At 46.6% G+C, this 22,974-nt stretch overlaps 1 protein-coding gene across 1 annotated transcript in view; it reads left to right on the top strand.

Annotated features, from left to right (window-relative positions):
* IL2RB (interleukin 2 receptor subunit beta) overlaps positions 1-22,974 on the top strand; it is an 80,925-nt gene that overhangs the window by 41,140 nt on the left and 16,811 nt on the right. Inside the window, exon 9 of the mRNA XM_053721223.1 lies at positions 20,692-20,743. Within this exon, the coding sequence (XP_053577198.1) occupies positions 20,692-20,743 (52 nt within the window). The remainder of the gene's footprint in view (positions 1-20,691; positions 20,744-22,974) is intronic.

The following is a 22,974-nucleotide window of genomic DNA, read 5'->3' as shown; positions in this document are numbered from 1 at the left end:
CTCTCTATCACTCTCCGTCACACTCTCCACACAGGGGCCTCTCTCATTCTCTCTATCACTCTCCTCACACTCTCACACACCTCTCTACACTCTATCACCTCCTTCTCTCAATCTTCTCTCTATATCTCTCAACTTCACAGGGGCCTCTCTCATTCCTCTATCATCTCATCACATTACACAGGAGCCTCTCTCACTTATCTCTCTACATCACCTCCTCACACTCTCACTCACAAGGGGCCTCTCTCCTTTTTCTATCTCTCCGTCACACTCTCACACGGAGCCTCTCTCACTTCTCTCTATCACTCTCGTCACACTCTCACACAGGAGCCTCTCTTCACTTCTTTCTATCACTCTCCGTCACATCTCACAACGGGGCCTCTTCACTTCTCTCTATCATCTCGTCACACTCTCACACAGGGGCTTCTCACTTCTTCTCTCTATCACTCTCCGTCACACTCTCACACAGGGGCCTCTCTCACTTCTCTCTATCACTCTCCGTCACACTCTCACACAGGGGCCTCTCTCACTTCTCTCTATCACTCTCCGTCACACTCTCACACAGGGGCCCTCTCTCACTTCTCTCTATCACTCTCCGTCACACTCTCACACAGGGGCCTCTCTCACTTCTTCTCTCTATCACTCTCCGTCACACTCTCACACAGGGGCCTCTCTCACTTCTTCTCTCTATCACTCTCCATCACACTCTCACACAGCAGCCTCTCTCACTTCTTCTCTCTATCACTCTCCGTCACACTCTCACACAGGGGCCTCTCTCACTTCTCTCTATCACTCTCCGTCACACTCTCACACAGGGGCCTCTCTCACTTCTTCCTCTCTATCACTCTCCGTCACACTCTCACACAGGGGCCTCTCTCACTTCTCTCTCTATCACTCTCCGTCACACTCTCACACAGGGGCCCTCTCTCACTTCTCTCTATCACTCTCCGTCACACTCTTTCACAGGAGCCTCTCTCACTTCTCTCTATCACTCTCCGTCACACTCTCACACAGGGGCCTCTCTCACTTCTCTCTCTATCACTCTCCGTCACACTCTCACACAGGGGCCTCTCTCACTTCTTCTCTCTATCACTCTCCGTCACACTCTCACACAGGGGCCTCTCTCACTTCTTCTCTATCACTCTCCGTCACACTCTCACACAGGGGCCTCTCTCACTTCTTCTCTCTATCACTCTCCGTCACACTCTCACACGGGAGCCTCTCTCACTTCTTCTCTCTATCACTCTCCATCACACTCTCACACAGCGGCCTCTCTCACTTCTTCTCTCTATCACTCTCCGTCACACTCTCACACAGGGGCCTCTCTCACTTCTCTCTATCACTCTCCGTCACACTCTCACACAGGGAGCCTCTCTCACTTCTTCTCTCTATCACTCTCCGTCACACTCTCACACAGGGGCCTCTCTCACTTCTCTCTATCACTCTCCGTCACACTCTCACACAGGGGCCTCTCTCACTTCTCTCTATCACTCTCCGTCACACTCTCTACACAGGGGCCTCTCTCACTTCTTCTCTATCACTCTCCGTCACACTCTCACACAGGGGCCTCTCTCACTTCTTCTCTCTATCACTCTCCGTCACACTCTCACACAGGGGCCTCTCTCACTCTTCTCTCTATCACTCTCCGTCACACTCTCACACAGGGGCCTCTCCTCACTTCTCTCTATCACTCTCCGTCACACTCTCACACAGGGGCCTCTCTCACTTCTTCTCTATCACTCTCCGTCACACTCTCACACGGGAGCCTCTCTCACTTCTTCTCTCTATCACTCTCCGTCACACTCTCACACAGGGGCCTCTCTCACTTCTCTCTATCACTCTCCGTCACACTCTCACACAGGGGCCTCTCTCACTTCTCTCTATCACTCTCCGTCACACTCTCACACAGGGGCCTCTCTCACTTCTCTCTCTATCACTCTCCGTCACACTCTCACACAGGGGCCTCTCTCACTTCTCTCTATCACTCTCCGTCACACTCTCACACAGGGGCCTCTCTCACTTCTTCTCTCTATCACTCTCCGTCACACTCTCACACAGGAGCCTCTCTCACTTCTTCTCTATCACTCTCCGTCACACTCTCACACAGGGGCCTCTCTCACTTCTTCTCTCTATCACTCTCCGTCACACTCTCACACAGGGAGCCTCTCTCACTTCTTCTCTCTATCACTCTCCGTCACACTCTCACACAGGGAGCCTCTCTCACTTCTCTCTATCACTCTCCGTCACACTCTCACACAGGGGCCTCTCTCACTTCTTCTCTCTATCACTCTCCGTCACACTCTCACACAGGAGCCTCTCTCACTTCTCTCTATCACTCTCCGTCACACTCTCACACAGGGGCCTCTCTCACTTCTTCTCTCTATCACTCTCCGTCACACTCTCACACAGGGGCCTCTCTCACTTCTTCTCTCTATCACTCTCCGTCACACTCTCACACAGGGGCCTCTCTCACTTCTCTCTATCACTCTCCGTCACACTCTCACACAGGGGCCTCTCTCACTTCTCTCTATCACTCTCCGTCACACTCTCACACAGGGGCCTCTCTCACTTCTTCTCTCTATCACTCTCCGTCACACTCTCACACAGGGGCCTCTCTCACTTCTCTCTATCACTCTCGTCACACTCTCACACAGGGGCCTCTCTCACTTCTCTCTATCACTCTCCGTCACACTCTCACACAGGGGCCTCTCTCACTTCTTCTCTCTATCACTCTCCGTCACACTCTCACACAGGGGCCTCTCTCACTTTCTCTCTATCACTCTCCGTCACACTCTCACACAGGGGCCTCTCTCACTTCTCTCTATCACTCTCCGTCACACTCTCACACAGGGGCCTCTCTCACTTCTCTCTCTATCACTCTCCGTCACACTCTCACACAGGGGCCTCTCTCACTTCTTCTCTCTATCACTCTCCGTCAACACCTCTCACACAGGGGCCTCTCTCACTTCTTCTCTCTATCACTCTCCGTCACACTCTCACACAGGGGCCTCTCTCACTTCTCTCTATCACTCTCCGTCACACTCTCACACAGGGGCCTCTCTCACTTCTCTCTATCACTCTCCGTCACACTCTCACACAGGAGCCTCTCTCACTTCTCTCTATCACTCTCCGTCACACTCTCACACAGGGGCCTCTCTCACTTCTCTCTATCACTCTCCGTCACACTCTCACACAGGGGCCTCTCTCACTTCTTCTCTCTATCACTCTCCGTCACACTCTCACACAGGGGCCTCTCTCACTTCTTCTCTCTATCACTCTCCGTCACACTCTCACACAGGGGCCTCTCTCACTTCTTCTCTCTATCACTCTCCGTCACACTCTCACACAGGGGCCTCTCTCACTTCTTCTCTCTATCACTCTCCGTCACACTCTCACACAGGGGCCTCTCTCACTTCTCTCTCTATCACTCTCCGTCACACTCTCACACAGGGGCCTCTCTCACTTCTTCTCTCTATCACTCTCCGTCACACTCTCACACAGGGGCCTCTCTCACTTCTCTCTATCACTCTCCGTCACACTCTCACACAGGGGCCTCTCTCACTTCTCTCTATCACTCTCCGTCACACTCTCACACAGGGGCCTCTCTCACTTCTCTCTATCACTCTCCGTCACACTCTCACACAGGGGCCTCTCTCACTTCTCTCTATCACTCTCCGTCACACTCTCACACAGGGGCCTCTCTCACTTCTCTCTATCACTCTCCGTCACACTCTCACACAGGGGCCTCTCTCACTTCTCTCTCTATCACTCTCCGTCACACTCTCACACAGGGGCCTCTCTCACTTCTTCTCTCTATCACTCTCCGTCACACTCTCACACAGGAGCCTCTCTCACTTCTTCTCTATCACTCTCCGTCACACTCTCACACAGGGGCCTCTCTCACTTCTCTCTATCACTCTCCGTCACACTCTCACACAGGGGCCTCCTCTCACTTCTCTCTATCACTCTCCGTCCTATCACAGGAGCCTCTCTCACTTCTTTCTATCACTCTCCGTCACACTCTCACACAGGGGCCTCTCTCACTTCTCTCTATCACTCTCCGTCACACTCTCACACAGGGGCCTCTCTCACTTCTTCTCTCTATCACTCTCCGTCACACTCTCACACAGGGGCCTCCCTCACTTCTCTCTATCCCTCTCCGTCACACTCTCACACAGGGGCCTCTCTCACTTCTTCTCTCTATCACTCTCCGTCACACTCTCACACGGGAGCCTCTCTCACTTCTTCTCTCTATCACTCTCCATCACACTCTCACACAGCAGCCTCTCTCACTTCTTCTCTCTATCACTCTCCGTCACACTCTCACACAGGGGCCTCTCTCACTTCTCTCTATCACTCTCCATCACACTCTCACACGGGAGCCTCTCTCACTTCTTCTCTCTATCACTCTCCGTCACACTCTCACACAGGGGCCTCTCTCACTTCTTCTCTCTATCACTCTCCGTCACACTCTCACACAGGGGCCTCTCTCACTTCTCTCTATCACTCTCCGTCACACTCTCACACAGGGGCCTCTCTCACTTCACTCTATCACTCTCCGTCACACTCTCACACGGGAGCCTCTCTCACTTCTTCTCTCTATCACTCTCCGTCACACTCTCACACAGGGGCCTCTCTCACTTCTCTCTATCACTCTCTGTCACACTCTCACACAGGGGCCTCTCTCACTTCTCTCTATCACTCTCCGTCACACTCTCACACAGGGGCCTCTCTCACTTCTTCTCTCTATCACTCTCCGTCACACTCTCACACAGGGGCCTCTCTCACTTCTCTCTATCACTCTCCTGTCACACTCTCACACAGGGGCCTCTCTCACTTCTCTCTATCACTCTCCGTCACACTCTCACACAGGAGCCTCTCTCACTTCTTCTCTCTATCACTCTCCGTCACACTCTCACACAGGGAGCCTCTCTCACTTCTTCTCTCTATCACTCTCCGTCACACTCTCACACAGGGGCCTCTCTCACTTCTCTCTATCACTCTCCGTCACACTCTCACACAGGAGGCCTCTCTCACTTCTCTCTATCACTCTCCGTCACACTCTCACACAGGGGCCTCTCTCACTTCTCTCTATCACTCTCCGTCACACTCTCACACAGGGGCCTCTCTCACTTCTTCTCTCTATCACTCTCCGTCACACTCTCACACAGGGGCCTCTCTCACTTCTTCTCTCTATCACTCTCCGTCACACTCTCACACAGGGAGCCTCTCTCACTTCTTCTCTCTATCACTCTCCGTCACACTCTCACACAGGGGCCTCTCTCACTTCTCTCTATCACTCTCCGTCACACTCTCACACAGGGGCCTCTCTCACTTCTCTCTATCACTCTCCGTCACACTCTCACACAGGGGCCTCTCTCACTTCTCTCTATCACTCTCCGTCACACTCTCACACAGGGGCCTCTCTCACTTCTTCTCTCTATCACTCTCCGTCACACTCTCACACAGGGGCCTCTCTCACTTCTCTCTATCACTCTACAACACACTCTCACACAGGGGCCTCTCTCACTTCTCTCTCTATCACTCTCCGTCACACTCTCACACAGGGGCCTCTCTCACTTCTCTCTCTATCACTCTCCGTCACACTCTCACACAGGGGCCTCTCTCACTTCTTCTCTCTATCACTCTCCGTCACACTCTCACACAGGGGCCTCTCTCACTTCTTTCTATCACTCTCCGTCACACTCTCACACAGGGGCCTCTCTCACTTCTCTCTATCACTCTCCGTCACACTCTCACACAGGGGCCTCTCTCACTTCTTCTCTCTATCACTCTTCGACACACTCTCACACAGGGGCCTCTCTCACTTCTCTCTATCACTCTCCGTCACACTCTCACACAGGGGCCTCTCTCACTTCTCTCTATCACTCTCCGTCACACTCTCACACAGGAACCTCTCTCACTTCTCTCTATCACTCTCCGTCACACTCTCACACAGGGGCCTCTCTCACTTCTCTCTATCACTCTCCGTCACACTCTCACACAGGAGCCTCTCTCACTTCTCTCTATCACTCTCCGTCACACTCTTACACAGGGGCCTCTCTCACTTCTTCTCTCTATCACTCTCCGTCACACTCTCACACAGGGGCCTCTCTCACTTCTTCTCTCTATCACTCTCCGTCACACTCTCACACAGGGGCCTCTCTCACTTCTTCTCTCTATCACTCTCCGTCACACTCTCACACAGGAGCCTCTCTCACTTCTCTCTATCACTCTCCGTCACACTCTCACACAGGGGCCTCTCTCACTTCTTCTCTCTATCACTCTCCGTCACACTCTCACACAGGGGCCTCTCTCACTTCTTCTCTCTATCACTCTCCGTCACACTCTCACACAGGGGCCTCTCTCACTTCTTCTCTCTATCACTCTTCGTCACACTCTCACACAGGGGCCTCTCTCACTTCTCTCTATCACTCTCCGTCACACTCTCACACAGGGGCCTCTCTCACTTCTCTCTATCACTCTCCGTCACACTCTCACACAGGAACCTCTCTCACTTCTCTCTATGACTCTCCGTCACACTCTCACACAGGGGCCTCTCTCACTTCTTCTCTCTATCACTCTCCGTCACACTCTCACACGGGGGCCTCTCTCACTTCTTCTCTCTATCACTCTCCGTCACACTCTCACACAGGGGCCTCTCTCACTTCTTCTCTCTATCACTCTCCGTCACACTCTCACACAGGGAGCCTCTCTCACTTCTTCTCTCTATCACTCTCCGTCACACTCTCACACAGGGGCCTCTCTCACTTCTTCTCTCTATCACTCTCCGTCACACTCTCACACAGGGGCCTCTCTCACTTCTTCTCTCTATCACTCTCTGTCACACTCTTACACAGGGGCCTCTCTCACTTCTCTCTATCACTCTCCGTCACACTCTCACACAGGGGCCTCTCTCACTTCTTCTCTCTATCACTCTCCGTCACACTCTCACACAGGGGCCTCTCTCACTTCTTCTCTCTATCACTCTCCGTCACACTCTTACACAGGGGCCTCTCTCACTTCTCTCTATCACTCTCCGTCACACTCTCACACAGGGGTGTGACAAAACCAATCTCGCCATTGTACATTGGAGGGCCTGTTATGGAACATTCTTTGGGCTGGAGGTACATGGGCTTAAGGATACCCAGAGACTGCATGGAAATATGGAATGTTATATGCTGGACACCCCATGTACTTTCATAACTCTGTCTTATGTCTATGTCACCCTGTATCCATAAATACAGGATGGGTACAGGGTGTGAGTGCCCCTTGTGGGAGCAATTGTGACTCTATAAGCCAAGTGAGCATAAAAGACTTTATAGCTAATAAGAACTGTTCCTATATTCAGTAATAAGATGTATTCTATGTATGTTTCAGATCTGATTGTGTCTCAGGAGTCTGTCTGGGTAAACTGATTGTGTCCCTGTGTGATTATGTTAACTAGACTTCCCAACATCAGATTGTCTGAGTAAACGTTCTTCCCTAGTTAATTAACTTAATATGTTAATCTGTTTTACCTGTGAATAGACAACTGTTAGAGGTTTGATGCATTGTTCATATGTTTGCTTTACTGTTAAACCAATGCCCTCTGTAACCTGAAGCCAGGGTGTATAAATCTGTGTGCTGCCTTCAAATAAAGTAGACATTCTGTTTTAAACCTGAAACTGGCTGGGTTGTGTATTGCTGATTCCCTATGCAGGACATTGTTCTCTGGTATTAACCCTTGGTACACAGTTGGTACCGTAACATTGGTGGCAGCGACGGAATGAACCTTATCGCCCAGAAGAGCAACTACACAAGCCAGTAACCTCAGGAAGAGGGGGATTATTACAATACTGACTAAGATGGAAAAGAGAAAAGTAAATTTTGCAGCTTTTAAAAACTTCCTGGAAACAGAAGGAGAGATTGATGGGTACCTTGCGGATTTTGAGAGGCAATGTGCACTACACAAGGTACCCGCAGAGGACTGGGTCACGATATTATCTGGAAAATTATCCGGCCGGGCCAGAGAGGCTTTTCGGGCCATTCCAGATGAGGAAGTCAGGGATTATAATACTGTAAAAGAGGCTCTGCTCTCCAGGTATGCGGTTACACCGGAGGCATACCGGAGGCGGTTCAGAGACACTGTTAAATTAGCTGGAGATTCCTACCTTGAGTGGGCATGTAAGGTGCACCGCACAGCAGCTCACTGGATAGCGGGGTGCCAAGCCATATCTGGGGAAGAGGTGCTGCAGCTATTCCTGTTGGAACATTGCTTCGACAAGTTACCCGCAGGAGTTCGAGAGTGGGTTCGGGACAGTAAACCCTCCACCCTGCAGGAAGCGGCTTGCTTGGCAGATGAGTATACGGATGCCCGCAAACTGGACACTGCTACCTTTAAGCCCCCTTCTAGAGTGGAGTACAGACCCCCAGTCACCCCAGCAGCTGCCAGTTACCAAACCCCGGCGCACCGCTATACCACACGGCCTCCGGCCACGAACTACCCTCAGAGTGCCCGGTTCAATTTGCGGGGCTACTCACAACCTATTCAGTGCTTTGGATGTAAGCAACTAGGGCACAAAAGACCAGAGTGTCCCCTAAACGCAGCGAACCAAGCGCAGTCCTGGAGAAGACCCGCCGGCGGAATCCCACGTAATCCTCAGCCTGCGGCCCGCTACGTAGAGGCGCAAGAATGCTGGAGCATCCTACATGAGGCAGACCTTGTGCAAGCTGCCCACCGGAATAACCGGCAACTGGTTAAAGTGAATGGGAAGAAGGTCAGTGGTCTACGGGATACTGGTGCTACCATGACCTTGCTTCAAAAGAACTTGGTGTCTGAGAAACAGTACACTGGAGACACTGTGGCTGTGAGGGTAGCAGGGGGCGATGTGTTCAGCCTACCTGTTGCCAGGGTACATTTGGATTGGGGAGTGGGCGCTAGACCTGTGAATGTGGGGGTCAAGAAGGACTTACCTGCTGATGTTCTTCTTGGAAATGACTTGGCCCCCCTTGTTTCTGCCTATGCTCCCATGGGTCCCGCTGATGTTAACCCTGTGACTACCCGTGCTCAGATCCGTGCAGCAGAGACTGACCCCCCTGCTGCTAAGCCCCAGAACGCTGAGCTCAGCAAATCTCTATCCGCTATTGATACGTGGAAGTCCCGTTACAATGCGCTGATGAAGGAGAAGAGGAGCGCAGAGGAAAAGGCACGTTTAGAACGTGAATCTCTGCTAGACAAGCTGCACCGACAGACTGCAGAAAACACCAGCTTGAGAGTGGAACATGAAACATTAAAGACAAACTTAGCGACACTTGTGGAGAAGCTGACGCTGGCTCATAGTGAGGTGCAGCAACTCAAGGGCACCCTATGTCAGTATGAAGGGATTGTGGATACCTATAAAGAGCAGGTACAGAAAACTCGTAAAGAAGCTGATGGGATTTTGAAGGACTGTTTGGCCCTGGTCTGGGCACTGAGGAATTTGAACCCTTGTTTGTATGGACAGGAATTCTCTCTCATAACGGGAATACAGATGGATTGTCCCAGCAAACTGACATGCCTACCAGGCGCTCTGGTGGTATATGGCACAGTATATACCCTGGACAGCCGAGCATAACAAACCAGAGGGAGAGGAGTTTGATGGTCCTGGCTTGTTATGGGAGTCCTTTGCAGAGCCTGATTTTGGGAGCCCAGACTCCATTCCCCAGCGGCAGGCTGCGTTACAAGGGGTAGGGACAGTTGGTCCTGTCCCCCAGTAACACGGCTGTTTAGCCAAAGGGGAGACGATTGGTCTCCCCCTCCAGCAGCACAGCTATTTATCCAAAGGGGAGACAGTCGGTCTCCCCCTCCAGCAACCAGGCTCCCACCAGGCTACTTCCATGGTAGTGCTGGCACCCGGGCAGAGTACAGCTGGTCTCTGCCCACCTCGCAACCCACCAATTCAGCGTACCAGTCCCCCACACAGCTGTGGTGAGGCACCTGGACATGGACAAGTTTTCCCCGTACTCAGGTGTAGTAACCATTTATTGTGGGTGGGCTGTACTACTAATTGTGTTTTATGGGTGGGTTGCTGGACTAACCAGGGCACTGACCGGCAGGAGGTCAGATACCCTGTTAGTCTGTTTGGAAAAGGGGAGAGATGTGACAAAACCAATCTCGCCATTGTACATTGGAGGGCCTGTTATGGAACATTCTTTGGGCTGGAGGTACATGGGCTTAAGGATACCCAGAGACTGCATGGAAATATGGAATGTTATATGCTGGACACCCCATGTACTTTCATAACTCTGTCTTATGTCTATGTCACCCTGTATCCATAAATACAGGATGGGTACAGGGTGTGAGTGCCCCTTGTGGGAGCAATTGTGACTCTATAAGCCAAGTGAGCATAAAAGACTTTATAGCTAATAAGAACTGTTCCTATATTCAGTAATAAGATGTATTCTATGTATGTTTCAGATCTGATTGTGTCTCAGGAGTCTGTCTGGGTAAACTGATTGTGTCCCTGTGTGATTATGTTAACTAGACTTCCCAACATCAGATTGTCTGAGTAAACGTTCTTCCCTAGTTAATTAACTTAATATGTTAATCTGTTTTACCTGTGAATAGACAACTGTTAGAGGTTTGATGCATTGTTCATATGTTTGCTTTACTGTTAAACCAATGCCCTCTGTAACCTGAAGCCAGGGTGTATAAATCTGTGTGCTGCCTTCAAATAAAGTAGACATTCTGTTTTAAACCTGAAACTGGCTGGGTTGTGTATTGCTGATTCCCTATGCAGGACATTGTTCTCTGGTATTAACCCTTGGTACACAGTTGGTACCGTAACATTGGTGGCAGCGACGGAATGAACCTTATCGCCCAGAAGAGCAACTACACAAGCCAGTAACCTCAGGAAGAGGGGGATTATTACAATACTGACTAAGATGGAAAAGAGAAAAGTAAATTTTGCAGCTTTTAAAAACTTCCTGGAAACAGAAGGAGAGATTGATGGGTACCTTGCGGATTTTGAGAGGCAATGTGCACTACACAAGGTACCCGCAGAGGACTGGGTCACGATATTATCTGGAAAATTATCCGGCCGGGCCAGAGAGGCTTTTCGGGCCATTCCAGATGAGGAAGTCAGGGATTATAATACTGTAAAAGAGGCTCTGCTCTCCAGGTATGCGGTTACACCGGAGGCATACCGGAGGCGGTTCAGAGACACTGTTAAATTAGCTGGAGATTCCTACCTTGAGTGGGCATGTAAGGTGCACCGCACAGCAGCTCACTGGATAGCGGGGTGCCAAGCCATATCTGGGGAAGAGGTGCTGCAGCTATTCCTGTTGGAACATTGCTTCGACAAGTTACCCGCAGGAGTTCGAGAGTGGGTTCGGGACAGTAAACCCTCCACCCTGCAGGAAGCGGCTTGCTTGGCAGATGAGTATACGGATGCCCGCAAACTGGACACTGCTACCTTTAAGCCCCCTTCTAGAGTGGAGTACAGACCCCCAGTCACCCCAGCAGCTGCCAGTTACCAAACCCCGGCACACCGCTATACCACACGGCCTCCGGCCACGAACTACCCTCAGAGTGCCCGGTTCAATTCGCGGGGCTACTCACAACCTATTCAGTGCTTTGGATGTAAGCAACTAGGGCACAAAAGACCAGAGTGTCCCCTAAACGCAGCGAACCAAGCGCAGTCCTGGAGAAGACCCGCCGGCGGAATCCCACGTAATCCTCAGCCTGCGGCCCGCTACGTAGAGGCGCAAGAATGCTGGAGCATCCTACATGAGGCAGACCTTGTGCAAGCTGCCCACCGGAATAACCGGCAACTGGTTAAAGTGAATGGGAAGAAGGTCAGTGGTCTACGGGATACTGGTGCTACCATGACCTTGCTTCAAAAGAACTTGGTGTCTGAGAAACAGTACACTGGAGACACTGTGGCTGTGAGGGTAGCAGGGGGCGATGTGTTCAGCCTACCTGTTGCCAGGGTACATTTGGATTGGGGAGTGGGCGCTAGACCTGTGAATGTGGGGGTCAAGAAGGACTTACCTGCTGATGTTCTTCTTGGAAATGACTTGGCCCCCCTTGTTTCTGCCTATGCTCCCATGGGTCCCGCTGATGTTAACCCTGTGACTACCCGTGCTCAGATCCGTGCAGCAGAGACTGACCCCCCTGCTGCTAAGCCCCAGAACGCTGAGCTCAGCAAATCTCTATCCGCTATTGATACGTGGAAGTCCCGTTACAATGCGCTGATGAAGGAGAAGAGGAGCGCAGAGGAAAAGGCACGTTTAGAACGTGAATCTCTGCTAGACAAGCTGCACCGACAGACTGCAGAAAACACCAGCTTGAGAGTGGAACATGAAACATTAAAGACAAACTTAGCGACACTTGTGGAGAAGCTGACGCTGGCTCATAGTGAGGTGCAGCAACTCAAGGGCACCCTATGTCAGTATGAAGGGATTGTGGATACCTATAAAGAGCAGGTACAGAAAACTCGTAAAGAAGCTGATGGGATTTTGAAGGACTGTTTGGCCCTGGTCTGGGCACTGAGGAATTTGAACCCTTGTTTGTATGGACAGGAATTCTCTCTCATAACGGGAATACAGATGGATTGTCCCAGCAAACTGACATGCCTACCAGGCGCTCTGGTGGTATATGGCACAGTATATACCCTGGACAGCCGAGCATAACAAACCAGAGGGAGAGGAGTTTGATGGTCCTGGCTTGTTATGGGAGTCCTTTGCAGAGCCTGATTTTGGGAGCCCAGACTCCATTCCCCAGCGGCAGGCTGCGTTACAAGGGGTAGGGACAGTTGGTCCTGTCCCCCAGTAACACGGCTGTTTAGCCAAAGGGGAGACGATTGGTCTCCCCCTCCAGCAGCACAGCTATTTATCCAAAGGGGAGACAGTCGGTCTCCCCCTCCAGCAACCAGGCTCCCACCAGGCTACTTCCATGGTAGTGCTGGCACCCGGGCAGAGTACAGCTGGTCTCTGCCCACCTCGCAACCCACCAATTCAGCGTACCAGTCCCCCACACAGCTGTGGTGAGGCACCTGGACATGGACAAGTTTTCCCCGTACTCAGGTGTAGTAACCATTTATTGTGGGTGGGCTGTACTACTAATTGTGTTTTATGGGTGGGTTGCTGGACTAACCAGGGCACTGACCGGCAGGAGGTCAGATACCCTGTTAGTCTGTTTGGAAAAGGGGAGAGATGTGACAAAACCAATCTCGCCATTGTACATTGGAGGGCCTGTTATGGAACATTCTTTGGGCTGGAGGTACATGGGCTTAAGGATACCCAGAGACTGCATGGAAATACGGAATGTTATATGCTGGACACCCCATGTACTTTCATAACTCTGTCTTATGTCTATGTCACCCTGTATCCATAAATACAGGATGGGTACAGGGTGTGAGTGCCCCTTGTGGGAGCAATTGTGACTCTATAAGCCAAGTGAGCATAAAAGACTTTATAGCTAATAAGAACTGTTCCTATATTCAGTAATAAGATGTATTCTATGTATGTTTCAGATCTGATTGTGTCTCAGGAGTCTGTCTGGGTAAACTGATTGTGTCCCTGTGTGATTATGTTAACTAGACTTCCCAACATCAGATTGTCTGAGTAAACGTTCTTCCCTAGTTAATTAACTTAATATGTTAATCTGTTTTACCTGTGAATAGACAACTGTTAGAGGTTTGATGCATTGTTCATATGTTTGCTTTACTGTTAAACCAATGCCCTCTGTAACCTGAAGCCAGGGTGTATAAATCTGTGTGCTGCCTTCAAATAAAGTAGACATTCTGTTTTAAACCTGAAACTGGCTGGGTTGTGTATTGCTGATTCCCTATGCAGGACATTGTTCTCTGGTATTAACCCTTGGTACACAGTTGGTACTGTAACAAGGGGCCTCTCTCACTTCTCTCTATCACTCTCCGTCACACTCTCACACAGGGGCCTCTCTCACTTCTTCTCTCTATCACTCTCCGTCACACTCTCACACAGGGGCCTCTCTCACTTCTTCTCTCTATCACTCTCCGTCACACTCTCACACAGGGGCCTCTCTCACTTCTTCTCTCTATCACTCTCCGTCACACTCTCACACAGGGGCCTCTCTCACTTATTATCTCTATCACTCTCCGTCACACTCTTACACAGGGGCCTCTCTCACTTCTTCTCTCTATCACTCTCCGTCACACTTTCACACAGGGGCCTCTCTCACTTCTCTCTATCACTCTCCGTCACACTCTCACACAGGGGCCTCTCTCACTTCTTCTCTCTATCACTCTCCGTCACACTCTCACACAGGGGCCTCTCTCACTTCTTTCTATCACTCTCCGTCACACTCTCACACAGGGGCCTCTCTCACTTCTCTCTATCACTCTCCGTCACACTCTCACACAGGGGCCTCTCTCACTTCTTCTCTCTATCACTCTCCGTCACACTCTCACACAGGGAGCCTCTCTCACTTCTTCTCTCTATCACTCTCCGTCACACTCTCACACAGGGGCCTCTCTCACTTCTCTCTATCACTCTCCGTCACACTCTCACACAGGGGCCTCTCTCACTTCTTCTCTCTATCACTCTCCGTCACACTCTTACACAGTGGCCTCTCTCACTTCTCTCTATCACTCTCAGTCACACTCTCACACAGGGGCCTCTCTCACTTCTTCTCTCTATCACTCTCCGTCACACTCTCACACAGGGGCCTCTCTCACTTATTCTCTCTATCACTCTCCCTCACACTCTCACACAGGGGCCTCTCTCACTCTCTCTATCACTCTCTGTCACACTCTCACACAGGGGCCTCTCTTACTTCTCTCTATCACTCTCTGTCACAGTCTCACACAGGGGCCTCTCTCACTTCACTCTTTCACTCTCCATCACACTCTCACACAGGGGCCTCTCTCACTTCTCTCTATCACTCTCCGTCACACTCTCACACGGTGGCCTCTCTCACTTCTCTCTATCACTCTCCATCACATTCTCACACAGGGGCCTCTCTCACTTCTTCTCTCTATCACTCTCCGTCACACTCTCACACAGGGGCCTCTCTCACTTCTTCTCTCTATCACTCTCCGTCACACTCTCACACAGGGGCCTCTCTCACTTCTTCTCTCTATCACTCTTCGTCACACTCTCACACAGGGGCCTCTCTCACTTCTCTCTATCACTCTCCGTCACACTCTCACACAGGGGCCTCTCTCACTTCTCTCTATCACTCTCCGTCACACTCTCACACAGGAACCTCTCTCACTTCTCTCTATCACTCTCCGTCACACTCTCACACAGGGGCCTCTCTCACTTCTTCTCTCTATCACTCTCCGTCACACTCTCACACGGGGGCCTCTCTCACTTCTTCTCTCTATCACTCTCCGTCACACTCTCACACAGGGGCCTCTCTCACTTCTTCTCTCTATCACTCTCCGTCACACTCTCACACAGGGAGCCTCTCTCACTTCTTCACTCTATCACTCTCCGTCACACTCTCACACAGGGGCCTCTCTCACTTCTTCTCTCTATCACTCTCCGTCACACTCTCACACAGGGGCCTCTCTCACTTCTTCTCTCTATCACTCTCCGTCACACTCTTACACAGGGGCCTCTCTCACTTCTCTCTATCACTCTCCGTCACACTCTCACACAGGGGCCTCTCTCACTTCTTCTCTCTATCACTCTCCGTCACACTCTCACACAGGGGCCTCTCTCACTTCTTCTCTCTATCACTCTCCGTCACACTCTTACACAGGGGCCTCTCTCACTTCTCTCTATCACTCTCCGTCACACTCTCACATATGGGCCTCTCTCACTTCTCTCTATCACTCTCCGTCACACTCTCACACAGGGGCCTCTCTCACTTCTTCTCTCTATCACTCTCCGTCACACTCTCACACAGGGGCCTCTCTCACTTCTTCTCTCTATCACTCTCCGTCACACTCTCACACAGGGGCCTCTCTCACTTCTTCTCTCTATCACTCTCCGTCACACTCTCACACAGGGGCCTCTCTCACTTATTCTCTCTATCACTCTCCGTCACACTCTTACACAGGGGCCTCTCTCACTTCTTCTCTCTATCACTCTCCGTCACACTCTCACACAGGGGCCTCTCTCACTTATTCTCTCTATCACTCTCCGTCACACTCTTACACAGGGGCCTCTCTCACTTCTTCTCTCTATCACTCTCCGTCACACTTTCACACAGGGGCCTCTCTCACTTCTCTCTATCACTCTCCGTCACACTCTCACACAGGGGCCTCTCTCACTTCTTCTCTCTATCACTCTCCATCACACTCTCACACAGGGGCCTCTCTCACTTCTCTCTATCACTCTCCGTCACACTCTCACACAGGGGCCTCTCTCACTTCTCTCTATCACTCTCCGTCACACTCTCACACAGGGGCCTCTCTCACTTCTTCTCTCTATCACTCTCCGTCACACTCTCACACAGGGAGCCTCTCTCACTTCTTCTCTCTATCACTCTCCGTCACACTCTCACACAGGGGCCTCTCTCACTTCTCTCTATCACTCTCCGTCACACTCTCACACAGGGGCCTCTCTCACTTCTTCTCTCTATCACTCTCCATCACACTCTCACACAGGGGCCTCTCTCACTTCTCTCTATCACTCTCCGTCACACTCTCACACAGGGGCCTCTCTCACTTCTCTCTATCACTCTCCGTCACACTCTCACACAGGGGCCTCTCTCACTTCTCTCTATCACTCTCCGTCACACTCTCACACAGGGGCCTCTCTCACTTCTCTCTATCACTCTCCGTCACACTCTCACACGGTGGCCTCTCTCACTTCTCTCTATCACTCTCCATCACATTCTCACACAGGGGCCTCTCTCACTTCTCTCTATCACTCTATGTCACACTCTCACACAGGGGCCTCTCTTACTTCTTCTCTCTATCACTCTCCGTCTTTTCTATGTTCTTTGCCACTTTGGGTTTTTTTGCTATAATTTTGCTATAATTTTCCTGCTCTCTCTCTCTCTCTTTAGTTCTCTACAACTTTTTAACCAGTATACTTTTAATTTAGAGGGGCCCATTTATCAAGGTCCGTACGGAGTTGTGGTCCCGTGCTTCTGGCGAGTCTTCAGACTCGCCAGAAGCACAAGCTATGAAGGAGCGGTCTAAAGACCGCTGCTCCATAACCCTGTCCGCCTTCTCTGCGCAGGCGGACAAGATTCGCCAGAAATCAACCCGATCGAGTACGATCGGGTTGATTGACACCCCCCTGCTGGTGGCCGATTGGCCGTGAGTCAGCAGGGAGCGGTGTTGAACCAGCAGCTCTTGTGAGCTGCTGGTGCAATGTTAAATGCGGAGAGTGTATTGCTCTCCGCATTTAGCGAGGTCTTGCAGACCTGATCCGCACTGTCAGATCAGGTCCGCAAGACCTTTGATAAATAGGGGCCATAGTATCTAATCATATACAATCTCCAAATCCCTCAAATACAAAAAGGAATCTTTGTTCCGCTATACAATACTGTTGTTTGTTGTTTTCTTTAGAGAAATCAAAATAGTAGATCCAAAGAAACGGTATTTAAAGTTCAGTTCATCGTTCTGTATCACACATTGCATCAAATTGAAAAAATATACTTTCATTCACTGATACAAATGGAGTCCTAATCCAAAATCACATTTCTAGAAAAAAAAACCTTTTCTATACTGATTAGCTGATCTTTAATATATGTGTGGAAATTAAAACTTAATTACAGAAATAATCCTTTTCAAATTTGTGTTCCATATAAATTCTTCAGGGGGCTACAATTTGTTCATAATTATATCTAAGCTTATTTTTAATGAAATAAAATTCTTATTTCAAGAATTTGTCACATTTGTGGACCCAAATTACTATTTTTGGGGCTCCCACCAGTTCCCACCTCCTAACTATAATAATATTGAGAGAAAAAATATTGGTGGTAAGAATTTTTTTTTTTTTTGGTATTAAACAGACATAAGCACAGGCTTAATGGTAATTACATATTAAAGCGACATTAAATAATAAGGGCAAGATTACAAGTCGCACGGCAAATCAGCTGTGAAAACATTGCGTTTTTTCGCTTTTGGGGTTGCACAGCTATTACAAGTTATAAAGCACCTTAATTTGTGCGCATTAAGTCACGTAATGCAAACAGCGAAATCACATGCGCGTTCATGTATTACCCATAGAAGTCAATAGAGAAGACAAATAGAAAAAAACACACAAAAACCCTAATATGTTGCGCAAAGCCCATGACGTATTCTTCTTGAAAAAGGTACATGAAAATGTGATTATTTCATATTGTGAAAATGTTTTTGTAACGGAATATGTTCTATTTATTTATAAATAAATATTTCTCTTTATATGTGATGATTTTTGGACAGATATATCTATTTATAGCGAGATATGTATATAAATATATATATATGTCTATAAATCTTGAGATCTATATGAGATCTATATGCGAATATCTCTTTGAAAATCCCTCTAAGGTATTGTTTAATGTACATAAGATTGTAATGTAAATATTTTCATTATCTCCCTAGTTAAACATATCTCTAAACAAATAAATCCATGTTTCTCTATGTAATGTATGTGTATGTATGTCAATGTAAAATCCCTGAGTCGGCTTTTCGCCCCTTATAACTGTTGTGTGCAATAATTGTTTTAAATATTTTTTATTAGACAGTGTTAAGAGTGTAACTGTACTTTGTAATGTATTTTTGAAGTGGTTCGTGAAACTTTTATATTGCGCAAAACTGTTACCTACAGTTCTACGAGCGCGGAAAGGATTGTTCTGTTAAAGGTGAATGCACATGCACAATCGTGATTTTTAAAAACTTGTAATAGTTGCGCAATGGAAATTGTTTGCGAAAAGACCATATTGCATGCTGAATAGTCATAACTCGCGACTTGTAATCTTGCCCTAAATAAATGTTAGAATGATAGAATAATGCATTCAAATAAATAATTAGTCTGAGTCCTCATATTAATATATCTAATCTTAATGTCAGTATATGGCCGGGTTATAATACAATATATTTAATAATTATTCTTTAAAATAAAACTCCGATAAAATGCATATACAAAACCATAAAATTAATATAGAATTCCTCAGTTCTTTTTATTAGTTAATATTTATAGTTAGACACATTGAAATATATTTGTAGAAAACTAGATATGAATCAATACTATACACGTTTAAATTATTAAAATATGCTATGCAAAGATCATAAATGTTTACCTTATTTATTCACAATTGAATTGTATTAAAATACCACAATGAGACCAAGATATAAGCCACTAACATTTAAGCAGTACAATCAGCTATATAGCCACAATTTATCTTATATAATTCCAATTTAAAACATCAGAAATTGTATATATTATTTGTGCCAACAACCAAACTCCTATGTCAATTTATCTGAGCTGAAATAAATTATTAATTACTTACAATTAAGACCAATTCTAATATATATATATATATGCAAAGAAAAATTACTTAGCACTAAGGATTATTTTTAAATTACACAGGCTATTAAATACAAGGTTAAAATACAATTTATTCCTTTAAGTCTGCTAATTACAGCAACAATGGATGTTTGTTTTAAAATTTTACCTATATTTAGCAACCTCTTATACTTTACCAGATATAACCAAATTTATTCAGCTTCCAATATTTCTCAATAGGTCCAATTTCACCTCAGAATACAAAAGGAGTATTTTGCATGTGGAAAAGTAAGGGTAGCTATTATGCCTTTTAGTAGCTGTATTTCAAATGCAGCCAATTTGAGTTACCAGTTAGCAGACAGACAGCAGCCATCCTTTACTATCCTATGCTTGGGGTTTTATCATGTGATATAACCCCACCCCTTTTTGTTCTGTACCATCATTGTTGAATTGGTTTGGAAAGGCCCAATTTTGAATGCATGGCAATACCAGATGCAGATCTGAAATGAAAATAGTAGTGTTATTAATTTTGAGACATTTTTAATCCTTAAGATATTCTATGTTTAAAAAGAAAATACATAGGTTAAGACATGTTTATATTTAATATATTATCTGAATATATATATATATATATATATATATATATATATATATATATTAATTTGAGTATTCCCTTATATTCATATAAACCCAGCAGATTACACATTGAAACAAAATTATACCAATTACATTAAAAAATGAATTCAAATAACTACACTGTAACATGTGTTTCTGCATGGCCAAACTTCCATTGTCTAGAATGTGTGGATTCAAACACAATAGGGGGTCCTTAACATCTTTGCATATATTTAGGCCATGTCTGATAGGTTTATCACTCATCTTGTTATACACATCTGAGGGGTTTCAAAATGCTAATTTCGCTTTTGAAGTAACTGTCTGTTACTCATAATATGTTAGCTTATCAGGAAATAGTGCAGAACTTTTTCTACAACAAAGGTTGGTGGTCTAAGACTTGGAATATACAGCCATGTAGATGACTATCTTTTTGAAACAATCTGTTTTTCTATACAACAGTCTAAGCATTTGTTCTTTTCTGAGATAACTATGCAAATAGTTTCTTTGATGAGTGAGAGAAGGGGGTTTTGTCCACACATTCCTTTTGGAATTTAACAAATAAAATGAATTATTTGGTGTATACAACCATCTATATATATTAAATAATAATATGTGTATATATATTATTTAATAACATTCACAGATAGTCTGACATTAAGCATTTATGTACTCTGTTTACAGGTTTAAGAAGATTTTCTGGGTCAGCGTTCCAAACCCCTCAACTTTTTTCGAGGTAACAGTTCAGCAGTTACTGACTTTATAAATCTGTATGCACAAATAGTACAACCATTAATGTTAATAGAGGTCTATCCGCTTAAATGGAGCGCAAAAACATAGTTTAGTTAAAGAATCCTATTGCTATACATTACTGGAAAAGGGGTATATTTTGGGTCTTTGCGCGCGTCGTAAGTGGTGCGTGTATTACGAGTTGAAAGTAAATGTATTTGTTTGAGCGTAATTTAATTCAGTGCGCGTTAGGCTAGCGTGCCTAAAAATAATTTTTAAGAATACAGTTACATTCATAATACCACTGTCTGATATATTTTTTTTTTTTTTTTAAATATTGCATTAAAAGGTTATAGAGGCTCAAAGATATAAGGTCTCAGGTGTTAGAAGAAGAAAAAAGGCAGGCAAAGGGCTTTAACATAGAGATATATACATGTATAAATATGTATAGCTATATGTTTATATGTGTGTACATGTATTTACAGTCTCATATGCACATATAAACTCATAAATACATATGTAGACATATATATAGAAGTGCATTGGAACCCTTTGAAGTCAAGCAGTTGAAAACATGAAAAATCATATTTATGCAATATTAATATTTAATAAAATGTTTAACTATGTATTTACTGTAAATATTATACATTCTAATGTTCTGCACATAAGGGAATATGTTCTATGTATTTATAAATATATATTACCATTTATATCTCTATATACAGGGAGTGCAGAATTATTAAGCAAATGAGTATTTTGACCACATCATCCTCTTTATGCATGTTGTCTTACTCCAAGCTGTATAGGCTCGAAAGCCTACTACCAATTAAGCATATTAGGTGATGTGCATCTCTGTAATGAGAAGGGGTGTGGTCTAATGACATCAACACCCTATATCAGGTGTGCATAATTATTAGGCAACTTCCTTTCCTTTGGCAAAATGGGTCAAAAGAAGGACTTGACAGGCTCAGAAAAGTCAAAAATAGTGAGATATCTTGCAGAGGGATGCAGCACTCTTAAAATTGCAAAGCTTCTGAAGCGTGATCATCGAACAATCAAGCGTTTCATTCAAAATAGTCAACAGGGTCGCAGGAAGCGTGTGGAAAAACCAAGGTGCAAAATAACTGCCCATGAACTGAGAAAAGTCAAGCGTGCAGCTGCCAAGATGCCACTTGCCACCAGTTTGGCCATATTTCAGAGCTGCAACATCACTGGAGTGCCCAAAAGCACAAGGTGTGCAATACTCAGAGACATGGCCAAGGTAAGAAAGACTGAAAGACGACCACCACTGAACAAGACACACAAGCTGAAACGTCAAGACTGGACCAAGAAATATCTCAAGACTGATTTTTCTAAGGTTTTATGGACTGATGAAATGAGAGTGAGTCTTGATGGGCCAGATGGATGGGCCCGTGGCTGGATTGGTAAAGGGCAGAGAGCTCCAGTCCGACTCAGACGCCAGCAAGGTGGAGGTGGAGTACTGGTTTGGGCTGGTATCATCAGCTTGTGGGGGATTTTCGGGTTGAGGATGGAGTCAAGCTCAACTCCCAGTCCTACTGCCAGTTTCTGGAAGACACCTTCTTCAAGCAGTGGTACAGGAAGAAGTCTGCATCTTTCAAGAAAAACATGATTTTCATGCAGGACAATGCTCCATCACACGCGTCCAAGTACTCCACAGCGTGGCTGGCAAGAAAGGGTTTAAAAGAAGAAAATCTAATGACATGGCCTCTTTGTTCACCTGATCTGAACCCCATTGAGAACCTGTGGTCCATCATCAAATGTGAGATTTACAAGGAGGGAAAACAGTACACCTCTCTGAACAGTGTCTGGGAGGCTGTGGTTGCTGCTGCACGCAATGTTGATGGTGAACAGATCAAAACACTGATAAGAATCCATGGATGGCAGGCTTTTGAGTGTCCTTGCAAAGAAAGGTGGCTATATTGGTCACTGATTTGTTTTTGTTTTGTTTTTGAATGTCAGAAATGTATATTTGTGAATGTTGAGATGTTATATTGGTTTCACTGGTAAAAATAAATAATTGAAATGGGTATATATTTGTTTTTTGTTAAGTTGCCTAATAATTATGCACAGTAATAGTCACCTGCACACACAGATATCCCCCTAAAATAGCTATAACTAAAAACAAACTAAAAACTACTTCCAAAACTATTCAGCTTTGATATTTATGAGTTTTTTGGGTTCATTGAGAACATGGTTGTTGTTCAATAATAAAATAAA

This window comes from Bombina bombina, chromosome 7, assembly GCF_027579735.1.
Source record: "Bombina bombina isolate aBomBom1 chromosome 7, aBomBom1.pri, whole genome shotgun sequence".
In the NCBI taxonomy this organism is placed as follows: Eukaryota; Metazoa; Chordata; class Amphibia; order Anura; family Bombinatoridae; genus Bombina; species Bombina bombina.
This window is presented reverse-complemented; position numbering and strand designations above follow the sequence as displayed.